A 15675-nucleotide genomic window follows, 5' to 3' on the forward strand; every position below is an offset into this window, starting at 1 on the left:
TAAAAATACTCACCATGTAAGATCCACCTAGCTTTACCTTTTCTTTCCAGTTATCTTATGAACCCAGGTAAGATGTGTCTCAGAATTAGTCTCCTACAGCCTTTGAATTTTATGTCTTCCCATTTTGAGCTTATACATTATGATGAACGGCATGGCACTGATACATTGCCATTGCTGGTGATTGGTGCATGAGGAGCCATTCAAAATTAATTCAGAAAGTGCATATAGTTTGAGAAAGTGAAATAGCACTGTTTTACTTTATTTGTATATGGTATTCTGGTGAGTTGAAATATTTATTATTTAGCTGGTTCTTGTTGGTCTCTTAAAATAATGCCCTCCACTTTAACTTGTGACTTGTAAGGTATCTGGGCAACTGGTATGTTCAATTTTTTTCTTAGCTGCTTAGGATCCATTGTAGCAGCTGTTTTCTGGCTCTAATCTTACAGATTGAAGGTATGAGCTCATAACTGAGGCTTTCACTTAGAAGGTATGAGCACCTATTTTGTACAATTAAGTATAGTTACATCTTATGTGGTCTTTTTACTCTGAAGCACATGAACTTCTCACCCGATGAAGAGAAAGGTACAGGTGTTCAGGTTATACCCGATATTTATTAAATAAATAAATAAAACCTTATATAATTAAGGTGCAACATGATTTTGTTGTGAAAGGAATCAGTATACTCTTTCCTTGAACCACAATTGGTCTGGTGTAAGAAGTTACCAAAGTTTAATATATTCCATGCGAAGGCTTCATTACTACTTTATTTACTGCCTGTATTGCTGTATGTTAAGCAATTGATGCATTATTTCCCTAGTTCAGGCAAGTAACATAAGGGATATTCCATGTTCTACCCACGACTGCTCTTGGGTCTGTTTTGTGTAGTTAGCTTCTGACACAAGTTTTAAGAGCCAATCCTTTGGGATCTTGTGCAATGCTGCTGTTAAAAATGAGGTATGACAACATTGGGCTTAAAAATGTTCAGCTGGTGATTACAGTCCATTGTGTATTCTTTCAGCAGGTATTAGAAGAAATTGTTCCTTCGTCCTTTTACTTGAATTACTATTTCTGCCACTAAAAGAGTACTTCAGGAAGGCCCATCTGTAGCACTATATTTTTTTCACTACTCTGTTTTATTCCTATGGAGTTTAAGATTGACGAACTGCTAAGTATGACACAAATATAAGGCCGTTTTTAGTTTTCACATGCACTTGAGCATCATGTGCCTGGCACAGACATTTTTGTGGAGCCCAGAACATACCTTTAAAACATGTACGTATGGGTCCGCCCCTGACTGAACTGTGTATCAAATCTTCGTTGTAATGTCAAGAATCTTAATAAACTATGAGAATCTTTAACAGAAATATCATTAAAAAAAAGGCTCTCCATAAGTCAAAACTCAAGAGTCAACAGTAATACTCTTGACCATATTTTTTTTTTCTGATACTATCTAATTTACATACGCAAAATTTGGTTGAGACCATCGTTGGTTTGTGACTTTCTGTTATCCCTGTGTTTGCTCTGAGTATTGATGTTGGTCTCTGTCACATTTCTTCATATATTAATCTCCATTCCCATTTGCATCCTTGCTCTGACCAGATTGTTTCCTCTTCTTCTTGAGGAACTCAAGGAGATCCTGGAGGGCAACATCACTGTTGTCGTTCCTCATCAGAACCTCAGCAACCTCCGCAGGTGAGACCATTACCTCCTGTATAAGTTGCTCAATTTCTGCGTACATGGCATGGTTTTCAACCGAGTGGTAGTTCCTTGCCAGTATCCGGAACGACTCTGGGGTGCAGTACCCCATGTGGATGTGCATGTCCATCCTTCCAGGCCGCAGCAGTGCTGGGTCAAGCCGCTCCCTGTAGTTGGTGGTGAAGACAATGATCCTCTCCTCCCCGCTTGTCGACCAGAGACCGTCAACGAAGTTGAGCAGTCCAGATAGCGTCACCTGCAGTTCACCAAAATTCCCGGTAGGCAGCGTTGGTAAGAAACTAAAAATTGACTAATGCATGACACATACGACCTCTGTTCACAAACACTTCATACGACCTCTGTTCACAAACACTTGACAAATTTGACTCTGCGTGGTTTTCGATGATTACCTTTGACCACTAATTTCTTCTAGAATACTTCCTCTGTCCCAGGAAAGGAAAATTCTAGGTTTGGTTTCGAGCCCCAGAAAATAGTATTAATATTTATAACTTCAATAGGTATATTATGAAAAATCTACTCCATGACAAATCCAATGATAATACATTTATGTTAGTGTCTTTCAAGTTTCAATATAAACTTAAATAGGTGCTTGACTGAACATTATTCTAAAATTGTATCCTTTCTGCTGGACGGGAGGTAGTATTTCTTAAAACCCTTGAAACACATCATGCTTCCAAACTAAACAATGCTTAGTAGTTTGTAAGGTTTGACCAAATCTTATCCTAAACAACTCGTTTTTGTGACCGGAGCTAGTACTGTAAAAAGTTTGTGGCTATATATGATTCTAACTAGTGGATGGAATGGAATAGCAACATCATTCTAACCTTGTCGTCGTTTTCTTCTCCTGCAGACGTAGTGGGCCTGGTGGCACGCCTCTCGCCTTCATCCCGCTGTTGCAGCTCAATGCTGCAGTCAATGTCTTCAACCACGAGAATGGATCGGTTGCTGGTCCCGACGAGCAGCCTCCGGAGGTCGGAGTTGGACTTGACCTCGGTGAGCTCAAGGTCGTAGATGTCAAACTTGAGGAAGTTGGCCATGGCGGCGACGAGGCTGGACTTGCCAGTCCCCGGCGGGCCGTAGAGCAGGTAGCCCCGCTTCCATGCCCTGCCGATCCTCCTGTAGTAGTCCTTCCTCCTGACGAACCTCTGGAGGTCCTGGACGACGGAGCTCTTGAGCTTGTCGTCCATGGCGAGCGTGTCGAAGGTGGAAGGGTGGCGGAGGTCGACGGCGGTCCAGGCGTCGTACTCCACCATGTGCATCTTGAGGCTCCGGTGGCGGTCCTTGATGGCCTTGGCCGTGGCGACGACGTGCGGGAGGTAGGAACCCAGGGCCTTGTCCTTGTGCCTCCTGTGGAAGCTGAGCTCGAACGACTTGGCCTCCGACGGGCGGCGGCCAGCCTTGTCGCGGCCGTCTGCGGCCCTGGACGCTGCGGCGTCGCGGGAGACGACGAGGGTCCAGGTGTAGTGGACGCCGTCGTGGGCGTCGACCATCTCCTCCCCCTGCTCCATCCCCACGGTGATGCCCTGCGCGTCGTCGACGCGGCTGGCGCGGAGGCGCGGCACGTCGGGGGTGAGGGTGACCCGGGCCGCCAGGTACGTGCGCGCGGCGTCGTAGAGCTGGTTGGCCGACAGGCCCTCGGCCTCGTCGATGACCACGGTGTGCCGCGACGAGACGCGGGCGCGGACGCCCCGCGCCGCCGAGCGCAGCAGGTCCCCGACCTCGTACGGCAGCAGCTCGCTCACCACGGTCCGCACCAGCATGGCCGCCGCCGCCGCCGACGCGGCCATCGTGATGTACCTCTCGTAGCTCCCGCTCCCGCCGTCCGACGACATTGCTGGCACTGGCAGTGTGTGTGGTTGGTTGGATTGATGCACACGACACGACACGAGGTGGCCGCCGGTGAAGCTTTGCCTAGCTAGGGCAGCGATGGGTTTTGACTGTTCAGATCTTTCTTTTCTTCAGGTACAAGAAGACGAATAGTAGTAGTAGTAGTATGGGTTATGGACATTGTGGCCACCCAAAAAATTTTCAAGATTCCCTGTCACATCAAATCTTGCGGTACATGGAGCATTAAATATAGATAAAAATAAAAATTAATTACACAGTTTGTCTGTAAACCGCGAGATGAATTTTTTGAGTCTAGTTACTCCATGATTGGGTAATGTTTGTCAAATAAAAACGAAAGTGCTACAGTACTCCAAACCAAAAGTTTTTGCGAACTAAACAAACCCTGTATTTGTGTGTGGAAAGAAAGGAAAAAGAAACAAAGGCCTTGTTTAGTTTCCAAAAGATTTGGTAAAATTTTTCAGATTCTCCGTCACATCGAATCTTTAGACACATGCATATTAAATATAGACAAAAATAAAAATTAATTGCACAGTTTGGTCGAAATTGACGAGACGAATCTTTTGAGCCTAGTTAGGCTATGATTGAACAATATTTATCAAATACAAACGAAAGAGCTAGTGTCGATTTTGTAAAATATTTTGGAACTAAACAAGGCCAAAGAAAGAGAGATGCATGTGGACAAGCAGCCTAAAAAAAAGTTTGCGGCAGCATAGCAGTCACGTCACGTCACGTGGAGGGTTTTGGGAGGGGTTAACAATTGCGAACCAGTTTTGGAACTGAACGGGACAACACGTGTCGGGTTAAACAAACAAACGGGCGCGGCAGTACTCGGAGGGTTCAGCAACGGTGGTCCATGTCCATGGGCTCCCTCCATGTAGATGTGCGTGCATATGTCTATCCAGATCCTGTCTGTTTATCAGCCAAACCAACGATATCTGCTCGCTGACCAGAGTTTGGAATAGGTCTACATTCACCAATAAACATGACCGATTTGTCCTAGACGTGGATACACAACGTGTAGATTCAAAGCTGCAGTGTTAAATTCTGAAGCACTGCCTTCGTCCCGGAAGAATTAATTCTGGATGTATTCTCGGTTGGTGTATTTCAAATTTAACTGAATATGTAGATTAAAATATTGATGTTTACGATGTTAAATAAGTACGGAGTACATTAAAAAATATATAATATATTTTGTGACGAATCTAATGGTAATGGTACATATTTAGTACAACAAATATTAGTAATACTTTTATGTAATTTTTATTATTAAACTTGATATTATAACAAACACTTTGAGAATTGCATCTTCTTTGGAATTTGGATGGATGGAGTATTGAGAATCGTTTGGAGCAGTTGATAAACCAGAGATGCTATAAGCAGTCTGGGCCTTGGGCTGTGTTACATTTTGCTGAGGAGCCGGTAGCCGGGCCTACTGCTTTGCTACCAGGTTCAGGCCCACAGCCCGCAGCAGGAGGCGGTCGCATCGGCGTCGGCGTCGGCGTCGGCGTAACCGGCAGCCGTGCCAAACGCCCCTGAAACCCCCTCGGCGTCGACGACGGGCCGAATCCCCGCGAGCCGCCGCGTCAGCGACACCAGGAACAGCGGACCAACCAAGGATGCGCGCGGGTGCTGTCGGAGCAGGATCAGAAGCGGGCTGCGGGCGGGGTACTGCTCCGTCGTCCTCCTCCCGCCGCGACGTGTATGCCATGCCCGAGAGCTGTCCCACGATTTCGAGGTAAAACCACCCTTCTCTTCTTAGATAGACGCATCCCGATCGTTGGGTGAGGGGGGTCAATTTTTGGAATCGAGAACGCACCACTGCCGCTGTAAGTGGCTCTAGTTAGCTAACTGTTTGGTTTTGGTTCCAACAATCTAGCTCGCTAATTGTAACTGTATACAAAGTACCCCGCTAGTCGAAGTTGCCTTTGACGGCGCAATGGCGTGTCTGCTTCTGTTTATGTTCCTGTCCTAGTGTCCTTACTATATTGAGATGAGCTGTGGCCAATCTTGCTCATTCCGACATTTTTTTCCGTACCTAGTCTTATAGGTATCTGAACCAGGCAACCAGGTGGTTGAGCTCGGGCCTGTCTTGTTCTTAACCGTTACTATTCTATCTGCTTTTGTAAGAGTAAGAGTTGTATATTTGTATGTCTTCTGTTATGCAAATGGGAAATGGAAGGCACCTCGTTTCAATTATGGGGAAAAGGTATATATAATGCCATATTGATGTTGCAGATTCCTATACTCAATGTTGAGACAGCACATACAAATTGATTTCCGTGGATATACAATGTCAAGTATTGGCACAATGCTTTTATAGTAATCAAACAATCACACATTTGCCAGTGGAATGCCAGTATCACTAGCCTATCTACATTTGTTATTCTGAATGCACACTGTTTGGTCAGTGTTACTTTTGACACAAACTGCTAATAGCTTTCCACTTCCTTTTCTTTTCTCTTCTTTTGAAGGGAATTTGCCTGGATTTTTTATTGTCTCTATTATCTTATCATCCGGATGGTTATTTGCACCCTTGTGGCCATTTGTGGTTAAATTAGCACATTTCATTTTCACTTGTGGAGATCTACAAGATCATGGAGCACAACACCAGTGTCGCTATTCCTTATCAGAACCTCAGCAACCTATGCGGAGGTCAGAGGTCACCTCCCCTCTTTGGTCACCTCCTCAATCTCTGGATGTGGCAAGGAAAAAATTATGGAGGTCATGTGAATGCATGACATCCACAGACTCTAGAGAGTAGAATAACAATAATTACTTCTTTACACTTTCCAAGGTTGGCATTTGCAAGGCAATGTCATCTTTGCAGTATGTAAATTGTCATATGGATTTTGCAGATCTGTAATTCTGCATACATGCTACTAAACAAGTACTAACAGAACTCTGCAGACGCGCTGCAAGTACCAGTACACCTCATTGATCCAAAAACACAATATTGACAATATGCAAACACTCACATACACCAATGGATCCCCTGTATGCTCTATCTATATGAAATATGATATGCGTTGCTTTCATCTTCTTTCCTCTTCTAGATGGTATTGCACTGGTGGTTTTTTTCCCACTATCTTGTTGCCTTCCTTCTCCAGCTGGTGGTTATTTGCTTCCTTGTATTCAGTCTTGATCTCAAACCGCTATTTGCTTTCATCTTCTTTTCTGGAAGGAATTCCAGTGGGTTTTAATTCTTTTCATTATCCTTGTCATCTTTCTCCTCATCGAGCTGTTTATTTGCTTCCTTGTGTTCAGTCTTGATCTCATTGGCATCCTTCATTTTTGACTTCAGGAAATCGACAAGATCATGGAGCACAACATCAGCGTCATCATTTCTCATCAGAACCTCAGCAACCTCTGCGGGTGTCACCGTCACCTCCATGATCAGTTTCTCAATCTCTGGATATGTGTCATGGTACTCGATAGAGTGGTAGTTGTTGGCAAGGATTCGAAAAGACTCTGGAGTGCAATACCCCATGTGGATGTGCATGTCCATCCTTCCAGGCCGCAGCAGTGCCGGGTCAAGCCGTTCCTTGTAATTGGTTGTGAAGACGATGATCCTTTCCTCCCCACTTGTTGACCACAGCCCATCAACAAAATTGAGCAGTCCAGACAGCGTTACCTGTCCAGAAAATCCAAATTCTTGTCAGGAACAGTGAGGAAGTGGTGGATTCGAGAAGAGACAGGGATCACACATTGAAAGTTAGTACTCACCTTGCCTTCCCCCTTGTTTTGTTCTGTAGAATTTGACTCGTCATGTCCCTCACCTTCCTCCCGTTGTTTCAGTTCGATGGTGCAGTCAATATCTTCAATCACCAGAATGGATCGGTTGCCCATGCTAACAAGAAGCCTCCTGAGGTCTGAGTTGGACATGACCGCAGTTAGCTCGAGATCATATATGTCAAACCTGAGATGGTTGGCCATGGCTGCGATTAGGCTTGACTTCCCAGTCCCAGGTGGACCATACAGCAGGTACCCCCGCTTCCATGCCTTGCCAATCTTATTATAGTAATCTTTCCTCTTCATGAACCTGTTAAGGTCATCGATGATGGACTGCTTCAGCTTGTGGTCCATGGCAAGCGTGTCGAATGTAGATGGGTGGTGGAGGTCAATCGGGGACCAATTGCCGTACTCAGTCATGTGTATCATGAGAGTTCTCTCCTGGGCTTTAATGGCCTTGGCTGTGGCCAGAATGAATGGGAGGTATGATTTGAGGGCTTTGTCCTTGTGCTTCTTGTCGAAGGTTAACTGAAAGAACTGGGACTCGTTCTGACTGCTGTTCATGGAGTCATTTGAGTTGTCTTTGCAGACAAGGCACCACTTGAACTCCGTGCCTTCATAAACATCCAACATCTCGTCGCCGTCGTCCATGCTGACCATCATCTTGTCATTCTCGTCCATGCTGCTTACGCGCAGGCGCTGCTGGATGTCGGTGTTCATGCGCGTGGCGAGGTAAGTCTTCACAGCGCTGTAGACGTAGTTGTTGGCGAACCCGTCGTTCTTCTTTTCGACGATGATGGTGTGGTCTGACGACGCGCGTGAGCGCAGGTAGCCAAAGCCGGAGAAGAGCAGCTCGCGCACCTCAGGTGGCACCACCTCGTTCACCACGCTGCGCACCAGCATCATGGACGCGGCGACGGACGCTGCGGTGGTGAGGGCCTTCTTGTAGGACTCGAAGGCCTTGTCGTAGGACGCCATGGTGGTGAGCGAGTTCTTGCCCCCTACTCTTTTCTGTCTATTCTTGCTCTTGGATCTTGGTGTGGAACGGTGAGAGTGGTGTGTTTTTGAACCCGGTGAGAGTGGTGTGAGAGGATGAGGCTGACTTGCTTTCTTGCTAAGGAAGGAGAGTAGGAGAATTTGGGGATGGGCTGGGATGGGTGGCTTTTATAGGCGTGAGTGAGTTGGGAGCGGCCAAGTGATGGATGACTTCGTCTATAAGGAATAGATTATATCACTATACTCCTCCAAGGAATATATTATATCAGTATGCTCTTCCAACTCCCTTGAGTGTGGTCTTGGTCAAAGAAGGAAAAATGGGCATCACATGCATTACCACATACTTGGACCTGTGTCCAACTGTGAATAATAAATCTCTCCTTTTTATTAGTTAGGCTAAATAATGGAGGCCTTTAACATGCCTTTTGTTGATGAAGCGCGAATAAGTACCTTCCTTTTTGTCAGCTGCTCTGGTTCCTTCCAGCTGTTGATTGTAAGTCCCCAACTTTGAATAATATGCTATTGGATCTTATTCGGAGTTCACACACTGCACCGCACTTAGACTAGTGAATCAGTAAAGCTATCAGCCTATCATGGTTCAGTATGGAAAATGAAATGAAAAGCTTAGTAGTGGCAGCATTTCCTTGTGTTGTTTATTATTATATTATTATATAAAGAAAATAAACTAAAAAGGTAGTGAGTGGTAGCATCCATGCTTTATTGTATTTCCTTGGCATCCAAGCTTCCTTCTGAAACGGTATCCTGCTTCTTTTTGCGCGGAGCGCTGTGCGCCGCAAGTTTCCTCGCTGAACTGGAACAGAATGGAAAGGAAAGTGAGAGTGGCCGGAAGCTTCTGCTGGCGATCATGTTAAGTCAGGTCTGTGCTTGTTGATTCCCACTGAAACGGGCGTGTGCTGGAATGGTAATCACATGCGTTCCGTGCCGGCGAAGGAGCCTGATCCTGTCGTGGTTAGTGGACATCAACGCGATGGCGGCATCAGATGAGGTCACAGTGTGGATGCTTGTATGCTACAGGGCTGGAAAGCGAGTGACCAGAGCTAGTTTATGCATCCGTTTCTTTTTTGTCTGCTTGTCTCAGTTTCGTTTCCTCTTGGCAAAAGTTGCAAGTGCCTGTGCCCATGTGTGTGCTGGAATGCCAAGCCAAAAGGATGGGTGGGTCGCGTGGCAAATCGACGACGTGTCAGTGGAACGCAAGTATCAGCAGCCTATCTACATCTGTATATGCACACTATTTGCTCGACACAAACTGCTAATAGCTTTCGACTTCTTGCCTTCCTTTCTTTCTCCTTTTGAAGGGACTTTGCCTGGGATTTTATTGTCTCTATTATCTTATCATCCGAGATGGTTATTTGCATACTTGTGTTCATTTGTGGTTAAATTAGCATATTTCGTCTTCACTTCTTGAGATCTACAAGATCATGAAGCACAACTCTAGTTTCACTACTCCTTATCAGAACCTCAGCAACCTATGCAGAGGCCACCTCCTCAATCTCTGGATATGGCAAGCAAAAAATTGTGGGGGTCACGCGAAATGCATTACATCCACAGACTGTAGATAGTAGAATAACAATAAGTACTGCTTTACACTTAACAAGGTTGGCATTTGCAAGGCAATGGCATGTTTGCAGTTTCATGTAAATTGTCACATGGATTTTGCATATCTGTAATTCTGCATACAAGCTACTAAACAAGTACTAACACACACTGGAAGTACCAGTACACCTCATTAATCCAAAAACACAATGTTGACAATATGCAAACACTCACATGCGCCTATGGATCCCCTGTAGGATTGATCTATATGAAATACGATATGGGGTGCTTTCATATTCTTTCCTCTTCTTGAAGGAATTGCACTGGGTTTTATTTTTTTTCAATATCTCGTCGCCTTTCTCCTCATCCAGCTGGTTATTTGATTCCTTGTGTTCAGTCTTGATCTCAAACCGCTATTTGCTTTCGTCTTCTTTTCTGGAAGGAATTGCACTGGGTTTTATTTTTTCTCATTATCCTTGTCGTCTTTCTTCTCATCCAGCTGGTTATTTGCTTCCTTGTGTTCAGCCTTGATCTCATTAGCATCCTTCATTTTTGACTTCAGGAAATCAACAAGATCATGGAGCACAACATCAGCGTCGTCATTCCTCATCAGAACCTCAGCAACCTCTGCGGGTGTCACCATCACCTCCTTGATCAGTTTCTCAATCTCTGGATATGTGTCATGGTACTCGACGGAGTGGTAGTTGTTGGCAAGGATTCGGAAAGACTCTGGGGTGCAATACCCCATGTGGATGTGCATGTCCATCCTTCCAGGCCGCAGCAGTGCCGGGTCGAGCCGCTCCTTGTAATTGGTTGTGAAGACGATGATCCTTTCCTCCCCACTTGTTGACCACAGCCCATCAACAAAATTGAGCAGTCCAGACAGCGTCACCTGTTCAGAAAATCCAAAATTCTTGTTGGGACAAGTGAAGAAGTGGTGGGATCGAGAAGATACAGGGTTTGTACATTGAAAGTAGTACTCACCTTGCCTTCCCTCTTGTTTTGTTCTGTAGAATTTGACTCGTCGTGTGCTTCACCTTCCTCCCGCTGTTTCAGTTCGATGGTGCAGTCAATATCTTCGATCACGAGAATGGATCGGTTGCCCAGGCCAACAAGAAGCCTCCTGAGGTCTGAGTTGGACGTGACCGCAGTTAGCTCGAGGTCATATATGTCAAACCTGAGATGGTTGGCCATGGCCGCGATTAGGCTCGACTTCCCAGTCCCAGGTGGACCATACAGCAGGTACCCCCGCTTCCACGCCTTGCCAATCTTCTTATAGTAATCTTTTCTCTTGAGGAACCTGTTAAGGTCATCAATGATGGACTGCTTCAGCTTGTGGTCCATGGCAAGCGTGTCAAATGTAGATGGGTGGTGGAGGTCAATCGGGGACCAATCGTCGTATTCAGTCATGTATATCATGAGAGTTCTCTCCTGGGCTTTAATGGCCTTGGCTGTCGCCAAAATGAATGGGAGGTATGATTTGAGGGCTTTGTCCTTGTGCTTCTTGTTGAAGGTCAACTCGAAGAACTGGGACTCGTTCTGACTGCCGTTGAGGGAGTCATTTGAGTTCTCTTTACAGACAAGGCACCACTTGAACTCCGTGCCTTCATAAACATCCAGCATCTCGTCGCCCTCATCCATGCTGACCATCATCTTGTCGTTCTCGTCCATGCTGCTGACACGCAGGCGCTGCTGGATGTCGGTGTTCATGCGCGTGGCGAGGTAAGTCTTCACAGCGCTGTAGACGTAGTTGTTGGCGAACCCGTCGTTCTTCTTCTCGACGATGATGGTGTGGTCCGACGATGTGCGTGAGCGCAGGTAGCCAAAGCCAGAGAAGAGCAGATCTCGCAGCTCGGGTGGCACCACATCGTTCACCACGCTGCGCACCAGCATCATGGACGCGGCGACGGACGCCGCTGTGGTGAGGGCCTTCTTGTAGGACTCGAAGGCCTTGTCGTAGGACGCCATGGTGGTGAGGGAGTTCTTGCCCCCTACTCTGTTTGCTTGTGGACTTGTCTTGCTCTTGGATCTTGGTGTGGAACAATGAGTGAGTGGTGTGAGTGGGTGAGGCAGACTTGCTTTCTTGCTGTGGATTCGGAGTAGGAGGAGAATTGGGGGCGGGCTGGGGTGGATCGCTTTTATAGGCGTGAGTGAGTTGGGAGAGGTCAGGTGATGGATGACTTCGTCTAAAAGGAATATATTATATCAGTATGCTCACCCTTGAGTGCGGTCTTAGTGAGAGAAGGAAAAATGGCCTGTGTCCAACTGTGAATAATAATAAATCTCTCGTTTTTATTAGTTAGGGTAAATAATGGAGGCTTTTAACCTGCCTTTTGTTGATGAAGTGCGAATAAGTAGCTTCCTTTTTGTCTGCTGCTCTGGTTGCTTCCAGCCGTTGATTGTAAGCCCACCAACTTTGAATAATATCCTACTGGATCTTATTCGGATTTCACACACTGAACACACTGCACTTAGACTAGTGGTTGGATAAAGTCATCAGGGTTCAGTAGAAATGAAACGAGAAGATAAGTAATGGCTGCATTTCTTGTGTTGTTTATTGTATTATTAGGCCTTGTTTAGTTGGTGAAGTGAAAAATTTTGCGACAATGTAGCACTTTCGTTTGTTTGTGGTAATTATTGTCCAACCATGGACTAATTAGGCTCAAAAGATCCGTCTCGTCAATTTCGACCAAACTGCGTAATTAGTTTTTATTTTTGTCTATATTTAATACTCCATGTATATATCTAAAGATTTGATGTGATGAGAAATCTTGAAAAAATTTGGGTTTTTGGGTGGAAGTAAACAAGGCCTATATAGGAGTAGAGAAGAATAAAAGAAAATAAAAAGTAGCATTTGATTTATTGTATTTCCTTGGCATCCAAGCTTCTTTCTGAAACGGTAGCCTGCTGCTTTTTCCGCAGAGTGCTGTGCGCCTCAAGTTTCCTCACTGGACTGGAATGGAAACTGGGAGTGCCAGGAAGCTTCTGCCGTCGATGAGGTCAGGTCCAGGTCTCCGCTTGTTGATTCCCACTACCAGATATATCCAGGGGGCGTGTGCTGGAATGGTAATCGGCAATCGCACGCGTTCCGTGCCGGGCTCCGATCCTGACGTGGTTGGTCGACGACTCGACGTCAACGAGATGGCGCCATCAGATGAGATCACTGTGTGGGATCGCTATATGCTACAGGCTGGAAAGCGAGCGGCCAGTACACATGCACTTGAAATTGATTATTTTCATAGGAATTCTTTAGGCCTTGTTTAGTTGCAAAGCATTTAGCAAATGAGGACGGTAGCATTTTCGTTTGTATTTAACAAATATTATCCAATCATGGACTAATTAGGCTCAAAAGATTCGTCTCGTAAATTACAGGTAAACCGCGCAATTAGTTATTTCTTTTATCTATATTTAATGCTTCATGCATGTGCCGTAAGATTTGATGTGATGAGGAATGTAAAAAATTTTGTAATTTTTTTTAGAACTAAACAAGGCTCTAGTTTGAGTTTGCACTGTCAACAAATAAATGCACGTCTCGCTTCTCAAAAAGTCATTTTTTTTAAATTTAATTAAAAATATATCAAATAATATCAATATTTGTATCTACAAATAAGTATGTTATATGAATATATATTTCATGCTCAATCTAATGATACATATTATATATAACAAATATTAGTATATTTTTGTATATATTTGGTTAAATTTTAAAAAGTTTGACTCCTCGAGAAACGAGATGTGTATTTATTTATGACGGAGGGAGTATATATATATATACACTATGGATATACTGATTTTTAAAAAAAAATGTTGAATGGTCAAAATACTATATTTAAAATGGTTTACATGTTCCCAGTCCCCACCTAGTATGGGGTCTGCACCACATATTTTCCCATGTCGGTCTGTCTATCCTAGTTTCGTCTCCTCCAAAAGTTTCAAAGGTGGCTGTGCCCATGGGCCATGTGTGTGATGGAATTGGAACACCAAGTTAGAAGGATGGGATAGGTCGCGTGGCAAATTGACAACGTGTGGTGTTGTGATAAGGCGAGTGGCCACTGCATTTGTGTCTTTTGGTGATGTCAAAAGGACTAGAATGAAATGAACATATGGAAAATCTCTCTGCACTGTTCGCTTGGAAAAAAATCATGATTGTTGAATGACTAGTAGATTCGGCAGATAAGTTTTTTTAACTAGTAATGTGCCCTTGCTTTGCTACAGAGGAAATGTGTATGCATTGATTTGATATAAATAAGATATTTAGGTATATAAGTAGATATACATCGATATTATAGATAGATAGATAGATAGATAGATAGATAGATAGATAGATAGATAGATAGATATAACATTTTTAATATTATGTATAGATGTATATATTAATATCACTTAGAGATAGAGATACAAAGATAAAGGTAGAGGTAGAGAACTAGAGATAGTCAGATAGACAAGGAGATAGAGATAGATCAATGATCTCTTTTGTTTTAGAAAAATGATTCTTTTATTCTGGCTGCATAAGTCAAGTACTTAATCATCCTCTATTACAAGTCCACGATCTGATTGAAAATAGTAAGCTCTCAAAGAGAAAAACAGGAAAAAAAACATAGATGCACCAAATTAAGTTTAAAGTATATTAGAAGACAACCACTCGTGTTTGTCAAAGATCTCCATTGATGCAGCCTCTAACGTAGGATATGCCCTCCTAGAGTGAGAAAATTGCATTTTTAGGAGGCCAAACAATGCGCTTCACAAAATTAGCACCCTAAACGTTGCTTTCAATTCCTTTTTTTTTCTTTACCATCTCTCCTTTCTCTTTATTTCTCATAAAATTTGCCACCTAAAAGGACGAAACTGATCCTGTGCTAGTTTTACGAAAGCAACGTTTCGATGGTGGTTTTGTGAAGCGTATTGTTTGGGCTCCTAAAAATGCAATTTGTCTCTTAGAGTTGGTCTGTTGTTCTCCTTTTGATGGATGGACTAGAAGCGTGTCCAGTCCATGGCCTTGAAAACAACTCGTAGGTACTTTTAGTCAAAAAACCGAATACTAGACTAATTGATCACACTTACCCCCACACAAACTTGGGATCGCAATTTAGAGTGTACTTGCTTTGGCCAATGCCCAAAAAGATCTATTGTGTTTCTTGGTGGTTGTAACCCAAAAGCAACATGAACCACTCCAAACAAAATGCGCTGAATGACTATCGAAAAACAAGTGTTGAATATTTTCTTTATTGATGCAAAAAACAACATTTTTTTTCAATTATGCATGTTAAGATTATTATGTTGGGTTAAAATTACCTTCTTTATAAAGAACCACATTGATACTTAATTATAAGGGGCAATTTGGACTTCCAAAGTTAGCTTTATGAACAAGCAACACAATTTTCTTTACCAAATATTTATACATTGACTGGTTGACTGTACTATAAATGAACCTTTTTTTTTATTAAGTTTCTATTTAATCAAATCTTGTTGGGCATTCAATTGCATCAAAACGAACTTCCATGGCAAACTCATTCTATTTTGCTAGTTTATCGTTGACGGGTGCTGTAAAATTAAGCAGTCAAGAAATAAAGATATGGATACCTGAAACATGCTTTTTACTAACGATATTATAAAGAGGTGGATGACATTGAGTGAAGCTTTTGTGTTTCCAAAACCTTATTACTATCATTGTGAATTCTGAAATTGCTAATGAGATAACTCTAAGAAATAGTTTCTAAACTTCATAAAGCTTGGCTAGAAAGGAAAATCTCTTGGTTTCCACCGTGCTTCACAATGGTCCTATTTTCCATTAATTAATATCATAAGATTCTTCATGTCTAGATGTGTTCCCAA

The 15675-nt window shown here is 43.6% G+C and overlaps 3 protein-coding genes and 2 long non-coding RNA genes across 5 annotated transcripts; 2 read left to right on the plus strand and 3 right to left on the minus strand.

The window, feature by feature from the left end:
- On the minus strand, positions 453–3776 carry LOC8066547 (AAA-ATPase At3g50940). Its single transcript, XM_002441566.2, has 2 exons — positions 2541–3776; positions 453–1951 (listed from the first exon to the last, which is right to left on the minus strand). The coding sequence occupies exons 1-2, from the start codon at positions 3546–3548 to the stop codon at positions 1562–1564; spliced, it is 1398 nt and encodes a 465-aa protein (XP_002441611.1). The 5' UTR covers positions 3549–3776; the 3' UTR covers positions 453–1561.
- LOC110430187 lies at positions 4998–7776 on the plus strand. Its single transcript, XR_002447495.1, has 4 exons — positions 4998–5299; positions 6866–7275; positions 7360–7545; positions 7654–7776. It is a non-coding gene; the product is annotated as an uncharacterized LOC110430187 (long non-coding RNA).
- LOC8065309 (AAA-ATPase At3g50940) lies at positions 6328–8411 on the minus strand. The gene is made up of 2 exons (XM_002441567.2): positions 7288–8411; positions 6328–7195 (listed from the first exon to the last, which is right to left on the minus strand). The coding sequence occupies exons 1-2, from the start codon at positions 8269–8271 to the stop codon at positions 6761–6763; spliced, it is 1419 nt and encodes a 472-aa protein (XP_002441612.1). The 5' UTR covers positions 8272–8411; the 3' UTR covers positions 6328–6760.
- Positions 7847–13367, plus strand: LOC110430186. Its single transcript, XR_002447494.1, has 6 exons — positions 7847–8025; positions 8122–8275; positions 10406–11085; positions 11176–11565; positions 11662–11815; positions 12766–13367. It is a non-coding gene; the product is annotated as an uncharacterized LOC110430186 (long non-coding RNA).
- Positions 9907–12460, minus strand: LOC8065310 (AAA-ATPase At3g50940). Its single transcript, XM_002441568.2, has 2 exons — positions 10828–12460; positions 9907–10735 (listed from the first exon to the last, which is right to left on the minus strand). Exons 1-2 carry the CDS (start codon positions 11809–11811, stop codon positions 10301–10303), a joined length of 1419 nt encoding a protein of 472 aa, XP_002441613.1. The 5' UTR covers positions 11812–12460; the 3' UTR covers positions 9907–10300.

This window comes from Sorghum bicolor, chromosome 9, assembly GCF_000003195.3.
Source record: "Sorghum bicolor cultivar BTx623 chromosome 9, Sorghum_bicolor_NCBIv3, whole genome shotgun sequence".
NCBI lineage: Eukaryota > Viridiplantae > Streptophyta > Magnoliopsida > Poales > Poaceae > Sorghum > Sorghum bicolor.